The sequence below is a fragment of the Olea europaea genome, chromosome 17 (assembly GCF_002742605.1).
Source record: "Olea europaea var. sylvestris chromosome 17, O_europaea_v1, whole genome shotgun sequence".
Lineage (NCBI taxonomy): Eukaryota > Viridiplantae > Streptophyta > Magnoliopsida > Lamiales > Oleaceae > Olea > Olea europaea.
Genome location: NC_036253.1, coordinates 15,420,692 through 15,443,458, shown reverse-complemented (window position 1 = coordinate 15,443,458; position 22,767 = coordinate 15,420,692). Strand labels below are relative to the sequence as shown.

The window sequence follows — 22,767 nt, the reverse complement described above, 5'->3', positions numbered from 1 at the left end:
GCAGATATTGGCAAAATAACAATTATTGTTAACTGAGGAAAATGATTCGTGGTAAAGACAAGATACACTTGGGCTAGAAAAACCCATGCTCCAAATATTTGGAGCACGGGTTTTGTCGATAAAAAAAATGGATTCAAGTAGAGTTTTCTAGAACGTATCAATAAGCTAGACCCATACTGCGAGTTGTTTCATGCCATAAATAAACTCGAACACTCAAGAAATCTGTTGGGCAGGCGGATTCACATCTCTTACAACCAACATAGTCTTAGGTCCTTGGGCGGAAGCAATTTGTTTAGCTTTACATCCATTCCAAGGTATCATTTCTAATACATCGGTGGGACACATTCAAACACATTGAGTACATCCTATACATGTATCATAAATCTTTACTGAATGTGACATTGGATCTATACATTTTTTCGTCATGAATTTTCAACCTAGTAAACTTATAAATGAATCATATATTTAGATACCAGACGAATCAATGAGTGATCAGGATCAATCTACTTGCGGATTGGTTTATGAGAGTGGGCCAAAATAGTTTTATTTCTTATGTTTTTGCAACTACGATCCTACCTTACACGTAGCAACCCTGCTAATTCGAATTAATTTCAGAATAATTTCTGAATATTTGAATTTCCATTTATATAATTAATACTATTTATTCAACAAATTGGATTGGTTAATACGAGTTGATTTTCTGTTATGATAAAATTGATGAAACAATAGCCGGTCCAATAGCTGCTTCAGCGGCTGCAACAGCTATAACAAAAATGGAGAAAATATCTCCTCTTAATTGACGATTATCAAAAAAACCAGAAAATGTTACAAAATTTATATTAACTAAATTTAATATAAGTTCAAGACACATAAGTGCTCTAACCATATTTCGACTTGTGATCAATCCATAGATACCGATGGAAAATAATAGGCACTCAAAACAAGTACATATTCAAGCATCATTAACCAACTCCTTATCAATCTCGATTCATTTCAATATGAACAATAATTCAAGCGATTCAATTCTAACAACAGGGAATATATTGGTAATAGATCTACCTAAAGCTAAAGCATTTCTATTTTAGACAGGAATTCAAATTAAAGGATTATAACATTCATTTCCGTTGTTTTTGTTTGAATGGAATTCCTAGTTTTAAAGATTTATTAATTACGAGCTATAGCGATTGCACCTATTAAAGCGATTAAAAGAATTATTGAAATGAGTTCAAATGGAAGAAAAAAAATATGTTGATAAATGAATTCCAATTTTTGGCTATTACTTATCAAATCTTGCTCTATAATCTAGTTTGATTTTGTAGTCCAAATAATCTCATACCATGACGTATCTAGAATAGTAGTAATTAGTGAAATAAAAAGACTTGTACAAACTATTGAAGTAACTCCATCCCTAACGGTCCAAAGATGAAAATCTTTGTAATATTCTGAACCAGTCATGAACATCACAGCAAAAATGATTAAAATATTTATAGCTCCCACATAAATAAGGAGCTGCACAGCAGCTACAAAATATGAGTTCGATAGAATATAGAATAAGGATATACAAAAAAGAACCAATCCCAACGAAAAGGCCGAAGAAATTGGATTGGGAAGTAGTACTACTCCTAGACTTCCTAATATAAGACCCGATCCTAGAAAGACTAAAAGAAAATCATGTATTGGTCCAGGTAAACCCATTTGATCTTATAGAAAAAAAAATAGATAAATCGAAATATTTCATGACTTTGTTGACCTGACCAGGAAAAAATAAGTTATCTTTGAGGATACTTCTTAATTGAATTAAATTAGAATCGGTATGATGTGGATTGATGTAAATACGGTTATGGGACTACTCTTATTCTTTATCCGAAAGAGGAGTTTGAAACTCTCTATTTTGAAATCATTAGTTGAATAGAAATCAATTTTCAATCCAAATTAAGTCACGATTCTCGCCAACCAACCTATTGACCAAGCAAAAAACCTCATTCTTTTGGATCCAAAAATGATGGAATGGTTTTTGAATCAAGGATTTTTTCCATTTTGTATTTGACACCGATAACCGACCTAAAGCAGTTTGATTATAATTCAATTCGTGATGATTATAAGTAGAAAGTTCATATTCTTCAGTCATTGATAAACAATTTTTTGGACAATACTCAACGCAATTACCACAAAATATACAGATTCCAAAATCAATACTGTAATTAAGTAATCACTTCTTTCGAATATCCATTTCCAATTTCCAATCAACAAAGGGTAAATCATAGGACTTGCATGAACACATACTTCACAAGCAATGCATTTATCAAATTCAAAGTGGATTCGCCCTCGAAAACTTTCCAATGTGATCAATTTTTTGTAGGGGTATTGAATAGTTATAGGTAAACGATTCACATGGGACAATGTAATCATGAAACTTTGACCAATGTACTTTGCAGCTCGTATTGTTTGTTGACCATAATTCATGAACTCAATTACCATAGGAAATATATCATAAATATCTATAAATAATTTTTTACTTGTTTCTTTTTCTTGTTTGAGACAAGTTGTGAATATAGAATATTCTATTCCTTTACAGTGAAAGAAGTTGGAATGAAGTTGTTAATAATAGATTACATAGAGAAATAGGTAAAAGAAATTTCCACCCAAGATTTAATAGTTGGTCCATTCTCAGTCTCGGTAAAGTCCATCTTGTTGCAATAGAAATGAACAAGAACAAATAAGTTTTAGCTAATGTAATAAGGATATCGATTATTGTTCCAAAAACTTTACCTCTTTCAAAAAGCTCAGGAACGAATATGTACGGAATAGAAAGATTCCAACCCCCCAAGTAAAGAATTGTTACAAATAATAAAGAAACTAGTAGATTCAGATACGAAGCAACATAAAATAAACCAAATTTGATACCTGAATATTCGGTTTGATAACCTATTACTAATTTCTCTTCTGCATCTAGTAAATCAAAAGGTAATCTCTCACACTTGGCTAGAGAAGAAATTAGAAAAACGATAAACCCTATAGGTTGACGCCACAAATTCCACCCCCAAAAACCATATTTTAATTTGCGCTTCAACTATATCAACTGTACTTGAATTGTTAGATAATCACAGTCGATGATAACATCACTGTTCCCATCACTATTACAGAACTGTACATGATATTTTCACCTCATACGGCTCCTCCGAGGTTGCAAATAAATCTAAGTACCTTTCGACATTATTTATCTTGATATGTTTATAGGATAGATAGAGATTCAAACTCTTACCCTAAGGTAGATCAATGGAATTATGTCTGCTATTTCTAAAAATATATATTTCTAATAAATAAAAGTGCTTCTGAATTGATCTCATCTTTTAAGAATTTTCATTTTTCTATGTTGATTAATAACTTTATCCTTGAATTAAAAAAGAGTTTTTTTTTTTTTGAGGAATATTACATAGCTATTTCAACCTTTCATTTTCCATTACGAAAAAGAGTTAGACATCGCATTAGTTCATGCATCATGACAAGAATTATATCTCTCTAAATAAAATGGGTGTATAGGAAAGAAAAAATAAAAAAAGATCTCTTTTTTGCAATTCTATTCTTTCGAGTTTATTTCATTCTTATTCTCCTTTCTCAAAAAAGGGGGACATTACCAAAGTAAAAGATTACTTCGTTCTTGATAGTTATTTACTTAATCAGTGGATAGGAACATACTCTGGATCAAAATCACGGGGAGTACTTCTTAATCATTTCTACTAACTTAACGCCCAATTTGAATTCCTTTTAGGTACATCCTGTTAGATAATTTACAGAATCTTCATTATTAATCCTTTGCGTATCCTGTTCTTCCTAACCATCCACTCATTTTTGTTAACCTTCCATTACGGTAATACATCTAAGTTAATAGATAGTAAAAACTCCATACAGTTGATGTTTTGAACCTGTTTCAAGCCATGATGCCTAATCAACCAATTTTGGTGTAAACAACCTCGACTGCTTTGCTTATATTTACTTTCATTTCATTCTTGTACATGGGAAATGAGATTCAATCCCTTTAACTGCAAATTCAAAAGTAATTTTATTTCACTCATAAAACTATCTAGTTTAGTTCATCAACTCAAATTCTGAATAAAAAAAAGAAAATATATATATTCAACTCATATAACTTTCTTACTAGAAAGAAAAGAAATAGGGGAAATTTTATGTCTCACCGAATCACATAGAGATATTGATAATACACATAGAGTTAATGGTATTTCATAACTAATTGATTGAGCAACAGCTGATAAACCACCTAAAAAGGAATATTTATTATTTGATCCATATCCCGACATAAGAAGTCCAACGGGAGCAAGACTTGAAACAGCGATCCATAAAAAAAAAAAAACTAATACTAAGATTTGCTAGAATAAGGCGATAACCAAAAGGAATTACTGAATAACTTAGTAAAATGGATATGACTACTATGGATGTTCCAATACTGAATAAACAAGTATCCCCTCTAGATGGAAAAAGATTCTCTTTGAAAAGTAGTTTTACCCCATCTGCTAGAGCTTGAAGAATTCCTAAAGGGTCGGCGTATTTAGGTCCAATATGTTGTTGTCTCCCTACAGATATTTCTCTTTCTAACCAAACAATTACTAGTACACCTAGTGTGATTCGTAGTATAAGAGTCAAAATAAGGATAAGCACCCATATGATCCCATAGACTTATTTAAAGAATTCCAATCTGGAAAACAAATGGATGGCTTGTAGTTCTGTTGTATTATCAATTATCATTTCAACGATCATCTTCTCCCATAATGATATCTATACTACCTAATATCGTCATAATATCATCCAATTTCATTCTTTTAACTAACTGAGGCAGAATTTGCAAGTTGATAAAACCCGATGGGCTAATTTTCCATCTCCAAGGAAAAACACTCTGATCTCCTATCAGAAAAATTCCCAATTCTCCTTTTGGTGATTTGACTCTTACATAAAGTTATTGTTTGGACAAATCAAAAGTTGGAGAAGGTTTTTTACTAATAAATGGATATTCAAAATCATTCTATTCAGTATCTTTTACTCTATCAAAGCATCGAATTTCTAAATTCTCAAAGGGCCCCTTGGAATTCCTTCCAAAGCCTGTTGGATGATTTTTATGGATTCGGTCATTTCACCTATTTGTACTAAATAACGAGCTAATGAATCCCCTTCTTTTGCCATTGAACCTCCCAATCAAATTTGTCGTAACACTCATAATGATCAACGAAGGTCCCATTGTATTCCAGAAGCTCGTAGCATTGGTCCTGATAAACCCCAATTTAGTGCTTCTTCTCCTCCAATAATGCCAACGCCCTCAACTCATTCTAAAAAATAGGATTCCACGTAATAAGCTTTTGATATTCAGCAACCCCTATTAAAAAATAATCGTAAAAATCCAAACATTTATCTATCTATCCATCCATAAGGTAGATCAACAGCTATTTCTCCAATACGAAAATAATTATACATCATTCGCATACCGGTGGCAGCTACGAATAGGTCATATATCAATTCTCATTCTTGAAAAATATATTAGAAAGCGGTTTGTGCCCCAATATCTGCCATAAAAAGTCCAAGCTATAACAAATGGGAAGCTATACGACTCAACTCCAACATAATGGCTCTGATATAGCTAGCCCTTTTAGGTACTTGAATATTACCTAGTTGTTCGGGTCCATTTACGGTTATTGCTTCTGTGAACATAGTAGCTAAATAATCCCAACATGTTACATAAGGTAAATATTGTATAATTGTTCGATTTCTCGCAATTTTATCCATTCCTCTGTGTAAATAACCCAATATTGATTCACAGTCAATAACATCTTCACCATCGAGAGTAACGATAAGTTGAAGAACACCATGCATTGATGGTTGATGAGGACCCATATTGACTATCATTAGGTCTTTTCTTGTAGTTGGTGCAATCATAAGTTTTTTTCCCGAGTCATTCTTCCATGTATTGCTCAAAGTAAAAAGAAGTTCATCAAAATTGAAACGCATAAGTTTAAATGATATCACTCTTTAAATTAATGAGTTTTTATCTCTCGAATATCCAACCGATCAATTAATTCTTTATAACGTACTCTATTTTTTTGACAAATAAGCTAGTAATTGTTGACGTTTTTTGAAAAATTTTCACCAACCTCTCTGAGATGACTAGTCTTTTTTGTGCAATTCCAAATGTGAAGTAAGTCTCCTTGAAGTGATACAAATTTTGCCAAAATGAACCAAAGCATTGGAGTTTGATTGGAAGAAACCTAAACCAAGTTCGGGTCTTCGGGAAGCTCATACGGGTGGCATAATTGATGGATCGAGGCACGGAGCATACTATGTTGAATTCCATGAGCTAAGTGACAACTTTCGTGTTGGGGTCGAAGTCCGAAAGCCTATGAAACAACGTGATTCAAGCAGTTGAAGAAGGGACCAACCCATAACTCCATGCGACCACACCGTGTCGTAGGCATGCGGTCTTACAGGTGGCTACCGAAACTCAAGAGGCGGTAACATCTTCAACCATGCAATCGCACCAAGTTCTACCATGCAGTCACATGGGCAAAACTGAAGACGTGAATTTCCAATTTTTGCGAGAATTTTAATTTGATTCAATTTCTTATTTTTGACAAGTTTCATTATTTTAGGACTCTAGAATTTCGTGGTTTTTCCTTATTTCCTAGGGTAGTATAAACTAGTTTCTATCTTTCATTATTGAATAGACTTTGATTTGAGAATTAATTCAGAGAGGCGAATTACTTCCAAACCTTTGTTTTTCGGGACTTTGAACTTATCAAGGGATCCGATTGGGATTTCTTGTGGCCTACGCAACCTTGGGTGAGGTTCTTAAATTGTGTAACTAAGAGGCCTTCAATTTAATATATCATTGGTTGCCTAATTCACCATTTAGGAATTAAATCCATAAACATCAAATTGGCATTCTTGGGATTGGTGTTACTCTCGTGTGGGTTCGATAGTGGTCGTTGCTATCCGGGTTTGCATCACTCCTTATCTTAGTGGTGAAACTGAATACTTGAAATTCAATAGACCCTCTATTTTCTTCATTTTCAAACTGAATACTTGAAATTCAACAGACCCTCTGTTTTCTTCATTTTCTTTTTGAGAAATAACCGAAATGAATGAATTTCTTACCATAAAAAAAAGCCTCCTCTCCCTTTTTACAGATATGGATTTTAACGATCAGTAATAATAATGTCATTTATTTTAATGTGGTATATACAATAATCTAATTCAAATTTCTTTATGAACTCCTAATTTTATCAATTCAAATGAATCAATCCAATAGAAAATTAGATTTAGATAGGGAGAGAAAAAGATTGGCACATTTTCATATTCACAAAAGCGAAGAGTTTAGACCTAAAATGAAGAGGATTCTATTGATTCATTTCTAGATCAAATTGATGCATTATTCATTTAGTGTTGGATATTTAGAATGAAATGTAAGACAAGACGTGTGATATGTGTATTTATTTTCTTTCATATATCCTATATAGTAGAGGATATATAGGAAAAATGAACTATCAATGAATTTTCAATCATGGATACAAATGTATCCTAACATACTGAAAGAACTGCCATTATTGGTATCAAACCAAGAGCAATTCATACAAGCTAAATCTTCTAATCAAAAATTAGGCCAAAGAAAGAACTTCAATTTCATTAATTGATTTATCTCTCCATCGAGGTGAATACTATTACCTAGAACTTGGCTGGTATTCTTTTCATTGCAAAATGCAGGATTTCTATCTACATCATTCCTATTCTTTCAATTGAAACAAATTAGAATTCTTAATTTTCTACAACGCCTAAGTGAGAAAATATTTTCAGGAACAAGCAAATTCAAATGATTTTTGTCTCTATTTCTTGTTATTCTTTCATGTGGTGGAATAGATTCATCAAAATTATTCTTAGCAACATATCTTTGCTCTCGGTATCTTTGATTAGTTTGGTGCTTACTCTTATGAACCAACAAAATACCGAAGGTTTGATACATAATAAACTATTCGTCCTTTTTTACAAATAAACGAATGGGTTCAATAATCAATATTCCCCTTTTCATCAATTCTAAAAGAGTTAATTCTTCTGAATCAGCATTATATCCAAACTCATTTCTCCCCTTTGACTTGAGGATATAGAATTTTTTCTTGGATCTATTAGCCTAAGCAGGAAACAATATCCCTTAATATTATTGATCACTCTTTGATTCAAAGTATCGTCCCTTCTCAATTGAAAAGGCAAATAATGTTTCAGGAACAAATCTAGTTCTGCTTCCGTGTTACTTTTGTATTGTTTTTTTCTTTTTACCTTTTTTCATGTCCGATCTCGCATAATCTTCTTCAATATCTTTTTGTTGGTTTGAAAGAACGGATCCAAGATCCCTTGGCCTGTGGTTTTTTTTCTTCTTAGTTTCGATTCTTTATTTTTTTATTCGATGGTATCAAAAAACTTCCCTTTTGCTTTTCATTAATCTTTTGATTTTGATTCTCATTACTATTTTCATTTCTATTCAAATTTAAAAGAAGTAATTTACTTGGTATAAACCAAGATTTCATTTTGTATGTATTATAAATTAACAAAAATTCTGGAAAGAACCAAAGTTCCAGATTCAATATGGGATGCTTTAGTATTTTTTCATTCATCCCCATCCAATCAAAAAAAAAAAAAAACTTTTGGGGAGTTTGGTAAATTCATTTCTGGAATCATAAGATAAAAAAATATATTTTTTTGATCAATTATTTGATAATTATTAGTAACAATTTGAGTATTTTGATTACTATTGGCATCGATCGTGATCCAGGCCCCAATATCGACTTTTTATCTAAGATCAAAATTGATAATTTTCCAATCCAAATACTTCTTATCGGGAGTTTTTTCAATATCGCCCTTTCCTAGATAATTATTGATAGGGATACTCCTCAGCATAACAAAAAAAGTTTCTTTATATGTATTGTAATTATAAGAAATCTCTTGATTCTTATTTCCTTCAAACGGCGATCTAGAAAGAAATGAGTCCTTTTTATTTTCAGAAGTAATAGATTTATATGATAAAAGATCATATTTATAGTATTTTTGAAAATTATCTTTTTGATTCAATAATGAATAGACTTTCAAAATATTTTCTTTTTGGGAATCAATTAATTGGTCTTTTTCATATAAATTCCATTTGCTGAAATTTTTCTTTTTAACCATACGACGTCGATAAATCGTATTGATAATGCCCTCTTAACTAGCTTTTCCATTGATTCATTTCAGAACTCGGAAGTCTGTTATCCTTTAATTTTGAATGAACTATTCCTTATGTTTCAAAAGAATCCTTTATTTCAGGCTTAAGAAAAAAAGGGATTCCTTGATATTTAAGAAATGATTTTAATTTATACAAGTTAATAACTTGGGTTGGAAATAATTTGTAAAATACATATGCTTGTGATAAGTACGATAAGTCATAAAAAAATATGTGCATTTGTCTTACTATTACTAAAATTATAAAGTGACTTTTTTATAGTCGAAATAAAATTAATTGGATTTTGATTTTTTAATTAATTATTTCTTGACTTCTTTTATTATTGTAAATGGATTTATTCATAATTTTTTTTGTTGATTCAAGAAATAATTTTCTCTTCATTCTAGGATTATTAATGATGGATAAAAATATATTTGTGTAGATTCTTTCAATGAAAAATTTAAAAACAAAAGTTAATTTAGAAATTAATCGAGCATTTATTCTTTTTAATATTTGCCATTTTTCTAATCTTTTAGCATTATAACTTGTTTTGTTGAGAGTAATATTTATTTCCGGAGTTACTTTTTTTTCTCTTTTTAATTCTTTCTATTTGATTTCTAATTTTATTTGTTATATCAGTTAGATCCTTCATTTTTTCTGTCAATGAAGAATTTGTCCAATCTGGAGATGCAATTTGACTAAATGATTTATGAATCAACTGATTGCTGATTATGGGATCTCTTTCTTTTTTAGTTTCACTTGATTCATATACTTCCACTTTTCTTGATCGAAATAAGAGAATTTGATTTACTTTTAAAAGTTCTTTTCTTATTTTTTTTTTTTTTTAAAAAAAGACACTTTTGATAACACATTTTTTTGTTTCTTTTGAAACTTTTCGAAGTAATTTCATTTTTCCTTTAAAAATTTTTAGAAGTAGAAAATATTTCTTTTGAAATTTTCCAATTTTTTTTCAAGTTACTTAAAAATGGGTTCAGAAAAAGAGGGTCGTTTTTGGGGAGAACCAAAAGGAAGTTCAGTTTCCATTCCCAAAACTGTTAAAAAACAAAAATCGTCTTTTTCTTTTTTTTTTTTTCATTATTAGATCTTTATGAGAGAATCGGAGTTTAGATCTGTGACAAGGTTTCAAACAGAAAGGAAATAAGATTTTTATCAGAATACCATCTGTCAGCCAATTTTGTGGAAATTCTGTTTCGGACAATTGAACACCGTTATAGGTACATTTAACATGCATCCCCCTATTCCATTCCTCTAGATCCTCATACCATTCAGAAAGTTGCAATAATAACATACGTCCAATATTTTTCTCTATTATCAATGAAGGTAATAGAATATATTTTCTAAAAAGAGATTGAGTTACTAACTTGGAACCCCGTTTTACTTGCGCAAATGGAATGGTATCCCAGGCCTCTGCTATCTCTATTCGAGCGTTCTCCTTTCTTTTGTTCTCTTCTTTTTTGTCTTTCTCTTTTTTTTTCTTCTCTTTTTGTTTGCTCTTCTGTATACTCTACAATTTTGAAAGATGACCCCCTCCCTACCCAATTTCTAAAAAAAAAATTTAATTGGCCCAGAGATATCAAAAGAAAAAAGAAGGGATTTTTTTTATTCTGTCCAAAAAAAGAGGGGAATGTACATTTGCTTGAAACAGTTCCCAAATAACTATTTTACATCTTTGAGCACGTATAGAACCTTTTATTATGCCTCGCCTAAAATTTAATTTTTGTTAATAGCGTATCAAAGCTACTTCGTCTGTTTGATCAGGAGGATTAGTATCCTCAGTATGTTCCTTGTTACCAATAAAAATTACTACACGTTTGGCTTTTCTTGAACGAATTTCATGATCTAATGGTCCGTTTTCTTGATCTTCTCCTACTTCTTGTTCCAACTCGCTGGTTAATTTGTATAAAGAGTCAGGTACTTTTTTACTGATTTTTTTTATTCGAATCAATCTTTTACTAATTTTTTAGACATTAGTAGCAGTTACAATTCTATTTTTAAAATATTTCAAATAATTTGTTCCTTTTTCTGAATCTATTCTTCCTTCTTTTTATCTGAAACTACAGAAAGACCCCTAGAATTTAAAATTGATACTGATTCTTTACCAAGTTCATTGATGAAAGTTAAGAAATCAACAATTTCGGTTGATAATGGTTTTTTTCAAATCAATCTATTTTCTGTTCAATTTTTTGGTAATCAGTATCAAGAAGAATGATACCATGAATTCGAGTTATCCCAACTTTCTCTAAGAAATTGTCTATCGAAGTTTTTTTTATTTCTATGATTGAAGGTGAAACGCTTTTTTTATTGTTCTCCGATATGGTTCGTTCAAGAAAGGATCATATATTTTGGGTAAGTATTCATTTGTAGTATTGTCATTACACAACCTAGTCCTTGTTTCGAGTATATTCAAAAAAAGAGATTCTTTGTCTAGATCTTGAATTCGATTTACAATTTCGTTGTTTAAATTATTATTTTTTTCTTTGTTGGTATAAACCCAATGATTGTAGAGTTCATTAGATGAGAATTTTTCTAATGTAGGCAGAGATATCCTTCTTTTTATCATTTCCCAAAAAGTTGACAAACTAGGTGGATATGTAAAGGATATTCTTTCCTTTCCAGCACTTTGGCATGTGTCAAAAAAATATTCTGACATTTCATTTGTGACAACGTTTTCAAATTGATTATTTTTTATGTATCGAAATGGTCTATTCCAACGGTTAGAGTCAAAAAGAAGAGTCACAAGTGGTTTTTCAAACTAAAAACAAAAAAGGTCTTTATTTTCCAATTTTTCGATAAGTATTTTGAATTTGGAATTGTCGTGATTTTCATTGATATTCATCAGATAAGAATCTTCATAAACTGGGCTATTTTTAGAGCCTGTCTCTGTTAATCGAAAGTGGAATTCATCCTGTGTTTTTTTCTTTCCATTCACTCAGATTTCTTCCGTTTCATCAATTTTGTTCGGATCCTCCTTTTTTTCTAAAAAAAGGAAGGAGAAGGATCTTCTTCGACAGATCTCTCTTGTTACTATTTAGTCCCTTTCATTTCGTAAGCTATTTCTATTTCTATATCTCTTTCTTCCTTACTTTCCACCTTTTCTTCCATTTTTGAGGTTTCTTTCCATTTCTTAGAAAGAATGGGTGACAGTATTCTGCGTAAATAGTAGACACGGGTAAGAAATAAGAGAATACTAAAGATCTGAGCCATAGAATTTCTCAATTCTGACACAAGGTACTTATGAGATCGAATGTACTTATTCGATCTAATGGAATGATTATGCCGTATCCAGACTAATACCAATCCAAGCCATTTCATGAATAAAATGTGCCCAATTAACCAACCAACAAAACTACTTGTTATAAATAACATCTTGTTGTTGCATCAAAACATATAAATGTTGACTAATCAAGCTAACATTGAACTTGGTAAAATGAAATGGTTGAATAATTAAAAAATGAGATTATTCAGGAATACACATTGAATGCTGAAATTACGCATTGAATTTCTAGTAGTAGATCCATAATTAAAAAAGTGTTTGTGATTGTTCCAGAAGAAATGAAACAAAAGATATGGTAGAGCTAGGGCAGTTATTGTATGAGGTCTATCCAATGCTAGATGCAGAGGCACATAATAGATCGATATGAACATCATGAGCTATCTCGTAATAAAACCAGTTATTGCTGATACCTTCTTCTCTATTTCTCCTTCCATAACCTTAGCTTGGAGAAAGAAGAGATAAGAGGACCCTATGAAGAATGTGGTTAGAAATCCATAATAGAGTCCGACCACAATGATCGAATTGATTATCTTCATGCATAAGGTTACTAGATTACCTAGTAGAAAAGATTGAAAAATCATCACAAACCTCCCTTATTTCTTTTCTATTGCAATTTCTGGATTATTATATGATGATTTTTGAACTTTCCATATATAGAAAAGAAATAGAAAGAGATAGACTAGAAACAACATCTGTTATGTAAATGACATCAAAGGGGTATTAGATGAATGGAATTAGGATATGGATGGAATATAATGAAATAGAGCCACTTTGAGGTTCCCTCTGAAATGAGACATGGAAGAGAGCCACTACGAAGAAGTTTTGGGAGTTACGAAGGAAGCTTCGAGCTCATATTGGTCATGGGTTGAGAACGGGAATTGGTAGAGCAGTCAGCTGTTAACTGATTGGTCATAGGTTCGAATCCTGCTTGGGGAGATTTGATTCATTTTGAATTAACGAATTCAGAATAAAGGGGCTCACTTTGACTATTAAGAGTACATAATCTGTTCCCTGTCTTTGTTTCTATCTTATCGTATCACGTTCTATTCTACGAGATTTGAAAATCACCGTCAATACCTCGGTGTAGTTCTGGGATAATTCTTTTCCTCCATAGCCTTGGAGCTATTTACAACTAGCCAATTAAGAATTCTCAAATGTACTAGCACTGCATCTTTGATATAGTCATTGATTCTCTTGAGAGTTCACAGTTGCCTCGAGTAAACATATTAATGATGAGGAAGGCATTTTTGTTATTCTACTAATACTTGTACTTGCTCTGCTATTCTACCCAAGCCTGAGGAAGAGTTTTGGGGCATAAAATAAAAAATTACTTGGATGGGCCGGGGACATACTATTTGTAATGATTCCATCATTCATAATAAATAATAAATAAAAAGAAAAAGTCATTCCAAAGACCCACACCCAAGTTCTGTAGCTTTTGGTCTATCCCGATCATGATTTTCCTACCCCCAGAGGGAAAGGTACTTCCCTTTTGTTTTGGGCCGATTGTGGGTGAAGAGGGATTCAAACCCCCGACACCGTGGTTCGTAGCCATGTGCTCTAATCCTTTGAGCTACAGGCCCCATCCCATCTCTACTGGATTTGTTCCCTGGAGTACCCTAAAAAAAAGGAACCTTTCCTCTCCCTTCCCCGGCCATTTCATTTCGAGTTAAGAAGATGTCAAAGTGTTTATCTCTATAAGAATGGTGCGTTTCGAGGTGTGAAGTGGGAGAGAAAGGATGTCATAATTGGGGTTTTAAATGACACAACCTTTTGATTTTTCATTTTTTTCGTCAAAAAAGGAATAAGAATAAGAGGTGTTAAGTTTTTATCATCCTGGCGTCGAACTATTTTTCCACAGTAGAGTTTAACCACCAAGTTCGAGATAGATTGGTGTGGTTCCTTTATGCCTACGACGCTAGAATATCGAACTATGAATGACGAAAGGCACGAGAGAAAAGCCTATTGGCTAGTGAATGTGAGGCCCCAATTCTTGACTGGAGGGGACACTGAAGGCCTCTGCCCTTCCATCCCTTAGATGGATAGAGAGGGAGGGCGGAGCTTTAGGTTATGTTGTCAAAGAGTTGAACAATGGTTTTTCGTGCTGTCAAAGATTTGAACAATGAAAATAGATGGCAAGTGCCTGATCGAATTGATCAGGTCATGTAGGAACAAGGTTCAAGTCTATCGATCTATTAGGATGCCTCAACTACAAACATCACTGCACTTCCACTTGACACGTGTGGTAATGATAAACTGCTCGTCTCATCTTGACCTTCTCTTGAATTCTCAAAACTTCTGTCACTCCATCCCCACAAGGACACAGAACCCGTCACTATCTCAGTTGTGCCACCAGAAGCTCTGGGAAAGTCGAAATAAGAGAGTACTTATCTTGGGGTGGGCTTACCACTTAGATGCTTTCAACAGTTATCCGCTCCACACTTGACTATCCAGCATTTACCATGGGCACGATAACTAGTACACCAAAGGTGCATCCTTTTCGGTCCTCTCGTACTAGGAAAAGGTCCTTTCAATGCTCTAATGCCCAAACCAAATATGGACCGAACTATCTCACGACATTCTAAACACAGCTCACGTACCACTTTAATGGGAGAATAGCCCAACCCTTGGAACATCCTATAGCCCCAGGTGGCAAAGAGCCGACATCGAGGTACCAAACCTTCCCGTCGATGTGAGCTCTTGGGGAAGAGTAGCCTGTTATCCCTAGAGTAACTTTTATCCGTTGAGCAACAGCCCTTCCACTCAACACCGTCGGATCACTAAAGTCGACTTTCATCCCTACTTGACGGGTGGGTCTTGCAGTCAAGCTCCCTTCTGCCTTTGCACTCGAGGCCAATCTCCGTCCGGCCCGAGGAAACCTTTGCACGCGTCCGTTACTTTTTGGGAGGCCTACGCCCTATAGAAACTGTCTACCTGAGACCGTCCCTTGTCCTGTAGGTCCTGACATAAGGTTAGAACATTAGCTCTTCCAAAAAGGTATCTCATTGATAGCTCAGGCCCCTCGGAAGGAAGCTTTCTTAACCTTCCACCTAAGCTGCGCAGGAAAGGCCCAAACCCAGTCCCAGGGAATAGTGAAGTTTCATAGGGTCTTTCTATCTAGGTGCAGGTAGTCCGTATATTCACAGACATGTCTATTTCACCGAGCCTCTCTCTGAGATACTGCCCAATCATTATGCCTTTCGTGCTGGTTAGAACTTACCCGACAAGGAATTTCACTACCTTAGGACTGTTATAGTTACGACCACCGTTCATTGAGGCTTCAATCGTCAGTTCCCCTGTCATCAGGTCACCAACTTCCTTGACCTTTCGACACTTGGTAGGCGTCAGCCCCCATACATGGTCTCATGACTTTGCAGAGACCTATGTTTTTGGTAAACAGTCGCCCGGGCCTGGTCACTGCAACCCCATTTGTGAGGAGACACCCCTTCTCTCCAAGTTACGGGGCTACTTTGTCAAGCTCTTTAGAGAGAGTTGTCTCGCGCCCCTAGGTATTCTCTACCTACCCACCTGTGTTGGTTTCGGGTATAGGTACCCTTTTGTTTAAAGGTCGTTTGAGCTTTTCTTGGGAGTATGGCGTGGGTTACTTCAACGTCGTAGCTCCTGGTGCTCAAACATTGGCTCGAAGTATTTTCTCTACCCCTTCTTACCCTGAAAAAGTAGGGGTACCTTACTTTCTTAAATCGATAACTAGCTTTTGGCTAACCTAGCCTTCTCCATCCCTCGAGACCAACAAGGGATAGTACAGGAATATTCACCTGTTGTCTATCGACTATGCCTTTCAGCCGGATCTTAGGCCCTGACTCACCCTCTGTGGACGAACCTTACGGAGGAACCCTTAGGTTTTTGGGGTATTAGATTCTCACCAATGTTTACGTTACTCAAACCGACATTCTCGCTTTCGCTTCATCCACCACTGCTCGTACAGAGGCTTTCTACTAAGGCAGAACGCTCCCCTACCGATGTATTTTTACATCCTATAGCTCCGGCAAATCGCTTAGCCTCATTCATCTTCGGCGCAAGAGTGCTCGATCAGTGAGCTATTGCACACCCTTTCAAGGGAGGCTGCTTCTGAGCAAACCTTCTGGCTATGTCTGCACCCCTGCCTCCTTTATCATTGAGCGATCATTTAGGAGCCTTAGCTGGTGATCTAGGTTGTTTCCCTCTTGACGATGAAGCTTATACCCCATCGTCTCACTGGTCGACCTTAAACCCTATTATTTTAAGGTCATATCTAGTATTTAAAGTTTGCCTCAATTTGGTACCGTTCTCGCGGCCCGCATCGAAATAGTGCTTTACCCCTAGATGTCCAGTCAACTTCTGTGCCTCAACACATTTTAGGGAAAACTAGCTAGCTCTAGGTTCGAGTGGCATTTCACCCCTAACCACAACTCATCCACTGATTCTTCAACATCAGTCAGTTCGAACCTAGTTTCACCCAAGCTTCATCCTGGTTATGGATAGATCACCCAGGCTCGGGTCCATAAGCAGTGATAATTACCCTATGAAGACTCACTTTAGCTACGGCTCCGGTGGGTTTCCTTAATCAAGCTATTGCCTATGAGTCATCGGCTCATTCTTCAACAGGCACGCAATCAGAGGCCTGGTTCCTTCCACTACTTGAGAGCTTACAGTTTCATATTCTATTTCACTCCCTGCTGGGAAATCTTTTCACCCTTCCCTCATGGTACTACTTCACTATCGGTCACCCAGGAGTATTTAGCCTTGCAAGGTGGTCCTTGCTGACTCACTCGAGATTCCACATGTCCTATGCTACTTGGGTTAGAGCGTAAGCTAGTGATGCTTTCGGCTATTGGACATTCGCCATCCAGGGTGCAGCATTCATACTGCTTCACCTAGCAGCACGACGCTTGTATTGCTCTTCCACAACCCCATTTTCACGATTTAGGCTGCTCCCATTTTGCTCGTCGCTACAACGAGAATCGCTTTTGCTTTCTTTTCCTCTGGCTTCTAAGATGTTTCAGTTGGCCAGGTTATCTCTTGCCTGCCCATGGATTCAGCAGCAATTCAAAAGGTTGCCCTATTCGAGAATCTCTGAATCTATGGTTATTTTCAACTCCCCGAAGCATTTCATCAATTACTACGCCATTCCTTGTCTCTGGGTGCCTAGGTATCCACTGTAACCCTTTCCTCATTTATAGCTCGCCCTTCTAAGGCTATGCCATCCTAGGGTACTGGTAAATAGATGGATCTTATCAATGTCCATGAATGATAAATCATAGATCGAACCACCAAATCAAAAAAATTGGGTGCTACCATATAGCTTTGTGTTGACTAAATTCATAAGTTGGAGATAAGTGGACTCGAACCACTGACATCCACCGTAGGGTAAACCACCGCCTCTCAGGCCCCCTGACTAATTCTACCATAGAGGTCTACGATAGACAATAACTCTCCCCTCCCCCGAGCACAGCTTACAACTTTCATCGTACTGTGCTCTCCAAAGAACAACTCTTCTCAAAATCTCACTCGAAAGGTGCGAAATTAGAATCCCATTCTAACTAAGGATTCTTGTGGTTCCAGAGATTTTAGCTACAGGAGAACCAAGAATGAAGAGCTTCCCCCCTCCTTTTCGCCCGACTCTTTGGTCTTAAAAATGCCGATTTTAAGTATGAGTGATTGCCCTTCTCCGACCCTTACTGCCCAACCTAAAAACAGACAGCTAATGCATCCTACTTATTGAACAAGGTTCTATGGTCAGTCCGTGACCCTTGGATGCCAAAGGCACCCTTGGGGTGATCTCGTAGTTCCTATAGGGTAGAGATGATGGGGTTGGTCCATGGATTTTCCTCCTTTTTCTTTTACCGCGTTTCACTCAAAAGGTTGAAGGGAGATAGTGCATCAAGCTGTTGGCAAGGGCCAACTTGATCCTCTTCCCCAGGGATCTCAGATGAGGGACCCCTAGGAGAGCCTCCGACTCCAACTACCGTCTATGTATGATCCATACTAGATCTGACCAACTGCCCATCCTACCTCCTCTATGTTCTTGACAACCCATCTTTATCTTAGTAGAGTCTTTCAATGGCATGTTTCAATCTTCTTCCCCATTACTTAGAAAAAGTAAGCCACCGATTTAGGTACAAGATACTATCATTACTGCCTGGACAATTGGACATCCAACCCGTAATCACAAAGACCTAATTGCAAGAGCGGAGCTCTACCAACTGAGCTATATCCCTTCGAGCCATGTGGAGCATGCATGAAGTAGTCAATCCTTCTTTTATTTTTTTTCCCTAGTGCAGCTGGGCCATCCTGGACTTGAACCAGAGACCTCACCCGTGAAGTAAATCATCACACGTACGGTCCAACCAATTGGGAGAGAATCAATAGATTCCTTTTCGAGAGCTATTCATCCTTCTCGAACGCGACACACAACTCTCTATTGTATAGCGCTCTCCAAGTGTGCTTGTTCTCCCCTTCTTTCTTACCCTGCGAGTCTTTGTGAAATAACTCCGATGAGAAGAAAAAAGAAGGTGTTAGAAACCCTCCTGGCTCAACCCTAGACACTCTAAGATCCTTTTTCAAACTTGCTCCCATTTTGAGTCAAGAGATAGATAAATAGACACATCCTATTGCACTGATCAAGGGTGTTCGTAGTGACTAAGGGGGTTGAAGACTAAGAAGTGAGTTATTTATACCAAGCATTCTTGTTTCGGCTAGATCCAATCTACTAGTCCCTGCGGAAAGGAAGAAGAATTTTACACTCTTCGTTTCAGGAAGGGAAGAGTAGGGAAATTCTCTTGATTGTAGCTTTCTCCACACCTCCAGAATAAGCATGAAAAAAATAGCTCGAATGGTACGATCCCTCCGTCACCCCCAAAATGAAAGGAGTGATCTCGTAGTTCTTAGTCTGTGAAGATGCATTGTTAGGGGCTCCATTTTCTTTTCCCATTGAGGCCGAACCTAAACTTGTGCTCGAGAGATAGCTGTCCATAAACTGATAAGGGATGTATAGATTCTTGAGAAGAGAGAAGCCGTGGTGGCCCCCTCGGACCGCCCGGATCCCACGAGTGAATCAAAGTTAGATCTACATTAGATCTCACTCGAATCACCCCATCTATCCTCCTGAGGAGAGGTTTGGTTTCAAACCGTGGTTCGAACAGGAGGAGTAGGCCATGCTAATGTGCCTTGGATGATCCACATCTTAGGGTTAGGCACCAATGAGCACTTTGAACTATCCATGTGGCTGAGAGCCCTCACAGCCCAGGCACAATGACACAATTATTAGGGGCACACTCTACCACTGAGCTAATAGCCCGTCGTACGAGCTCCCATTGGGGGCCCACTATGCCAAAGTGATAGAAACCCCATCCCTCTCTTTTCCTTTTTTCGTCCCCATGTTACCACACGAGGGGACATGGGGATGTAAAAAAGGAGATCCTATCAACTTGTTCTGACCTAGGATAATAAGCTCATGAGCTTGGTCTTACTTCAACGTCGAGAAATGAAATAAGACTTCCATCTCCAAGTTTAACTCAGACGTAGCTCCCTTCTTTTTGTTTTGGTGTGAAGCAGTGTCAAACAAAAATACCGAACAAGCATTAGCTCTCCCTGAAAAGGAGGTGATCCAGCCGTACCTTCCAGTACGGCTACTTTGTCACAACTTCACTCCAGTCACTAGTCCTACCTTCGACATCCCCCTCTTTGCTGTTAAGGTAATGACTTCGGGCATGGCCAGCTTCCATAGTATGACGGGCGATGTGTACAAGGCTCAGGAATGAATTCACCGTCGTATGGATGACCAGCGATTACTAGCGATTCCGACTTCATGCAGGCAAGTTGCAGCCTATAATCTGAACTGAGAATGGGTTTTTAGGGTTAGCTCACCCTCACGAGATCGTGACCCTTTGTCCTGGCCATTATAGCACGTGTCGCCCAAGGCGTAAGGGGCATGATGACTTGACGTCATCCTCACTTTCCTTTGACTTATCACCTGTAGTCTGTTCAGGGTACCAAACTCAACGATGGAAACTAAACACAAGGCTTGCGCTTGTTGTGGGACTTAACCCAACAGATTATGACACGAGCTGACAGCAGCCATGTACCACCTGTGTCCTCGTTCCCAAAGGCATCCCTCTCTTTCAAGAGGATTCACAGCATATCAAGCCTCGGTAACGTTCTTAGCTTTGCATTGAATTAAACCACATGCTCCACCGCTTGTGCAGGACCCCATCAATTCCTTTGAGTTTCATTCTTGCGAACGTACTCTCCAGGTGGGATACTTAATGTGTTAGCTACAGCACTGCACGGGTCGATACGCACATCACCTAGTATCCATTGCTTACTGCTAGGACTACTGGGGTATCTAATCCCATTCGCTCCTCTAGCTTTCTTCTCTCGGTGTCAATGTCAACCCAGTAGGATGCTTTCGCTATTGGTGTTCTTTTCAATCTCTACGCTTTCACCACTCCACCGAAAATTTCCTCTACCCCTACCGTATTCCAACTTGGTAGTTTCCACCACCTATCCATGGTTGAGCCTTGGGATTTGACGGCTGACTTAAAAAGCTACCTATAGACGCTTTACACCCAATCATTCTGGATAATGCTTGCATCCTCTATCTTGCATCATTTTTCTTACCACATCTGCTGGCACAAAGTTAGCTGATACTTATTCCCCAGTTATCGTCATTGCTTCTTCTCTGGGAAAAGAAGTTCACGACCCATGGGCCTTCTACCTCCATGTGGAGTTGCTCCGTCAAGCTTTCGCCCATTGTAGAAAATTTCCCACTACTGGCTTCTACAGGAGTTTGGGTCGTGTCTCAGTCCCAGTGTGGTTGATCATCCTCTCGGACCAACTACTGATCATTGCCTTGGTAAGCTATTGCCTCACCAACTAGCTAATCAGACATAAGCCCCTCCTCGGGCGTATTCCTCCTTTTACTCCTCAGCCTACAGGGTATTAGCAGCCGTTTCCAGCTACTGTTCACCTCCCAAGGATAGGTTCTTACACATTATTCACCCGTCTACCACTGGAAACCCCACTTCTTATTCGACTTACACGTGTTAAGCATGCCACCAGCATTCATTTTGAGTCAGGATTAAACTCTCCATAAGATTCATAGTTGCATTACTTATAGCTTTGTTGTTCGTAGAGAAAGCAGATTCGAAATTATCTTTCACTCCAAGGCATAACTTGTATTCATGTGCTTTATATTCGCTCGGAGTTTGCTCCCAGAAATATAGCCATCCCTACCCCCCTCACGTCAATACCACGAGCCTCTTATCCATTCTCATTGAATCACGATAGGGGAACAAATCCAAATAGAAGAACTCACATTGGATTTAGGGATAATCAGGCTAGAATTGATGACTTCCACCACGTCAAAGTGACACTCTACTGCTGAGTTATATCCCTTCCCTATCCCCATCGAGAAATAGAACTGACTAATCCTAAGTCAAAGGGCCGAGAAACTCAACGCTACTATTCTTGAACAACTTGGAGCCGGGCCTTCTTTTCGTAAAATTACGGATATGAAAATAATGGTCAAAATCAAATTAAATTGTCAACTGTCCCTATCAAAAATAGGATTGACTAGCGATTTTGAAGGAACTGGAGTTACATCTCTTTTCCATTTCCATTCAAGAGTTCTTATGTGTTTCCACGCCCTTTGAGACCCCAAAAAATGGACAAAATTCCTTTTCTTAAGAATACATACAAGATTCGTCACTACAAGAAGGATAATGTTAACCCCACCATTAACTACTTCATTTATGAATTTCATAGTAATAGAAATACATGTCCTACCGAGACGAAATTAGTAACTTGCTCTCCTCTTGTCTAGCAGGCAAAGATTGACCTCCACAGAAAGGATGATTCATTCGGATCGATGTGAGAGTCCAACTACATTGCATTGCCAAAATCCATGTTGTATATTTGAAAGAGGTTGACCTCCTTGCTTCTCTCATGTAAACGTCGAGCCCCTTTTCTCCTCGGTCCCCAGAGATAAAATGTAGGACTGGTGCCAATAGTTCATCACAAAAGAAAGGACTCGCTAAGCCGAGATCCTAACTAATACTAATCTAATATAATAGAAAAAAACTATCTTTTCTATATCCTTTCCCCGGTTCCATTGCTATCATGAGCTTTACGCAATCAATCGGATTAAATAGATATTCCTTCAACACAACATAGGTCATCGAAAGGATCTCGAAGACCCACCAAAGTACAAAAGCCATGATCTTTCATA

The 22,767-nt window shown here is 36.8% G+C and overlaps 1 protein-coding gene and 3 pseudogenes across 1 annotated transcript; 1 reads left to right on the top strand and 3 right to left on the bottom strand.

Annotated features, from left to right (window-relative positions):
- Positions 1-5,583: 5,583 nt before the first annotated feature.
- LOC111365296 (NAD(P)H-quinone oxidoreductase subunit H, chloroplastic-like) lies at positions 5,584-6,028 on the bottom strand. Its single transcript, XM_022985741.1, has one exon. The coding sequence runs from the start codon at positions 6,010-6,012 to the stop codon at positions 5,590-5,592; it is 423 nt and encodes a 140-aa protein (XP_022841509.1). The 5' UTR covers positions 6,013-6,028; the 3' UTR covers positions 5,584-5,589.
- Positions 6,029-11,314: 5,286 nt separating this feature from the next.
- LOC111365295 lies at positions 11,315-12,242 on the bottom strand (annotated as a pseudogene).
- Positions 12,243-14,615: 2,373 nt separating this feature from the next.
- LOC111365675 lies at positions 14,616-16,499 on the top strand (annotated as a pseudogene).
- A 2,707-nt stretch (positions 16,500-19,206) lies between these two features.
- On the bottom strand, positions 19,207-22,756 carry LOC111365673 (annotated as a pseudogene).
- Between the last annotated feature and the right edge of the window lie 11 nt (positions 22,757-22,767).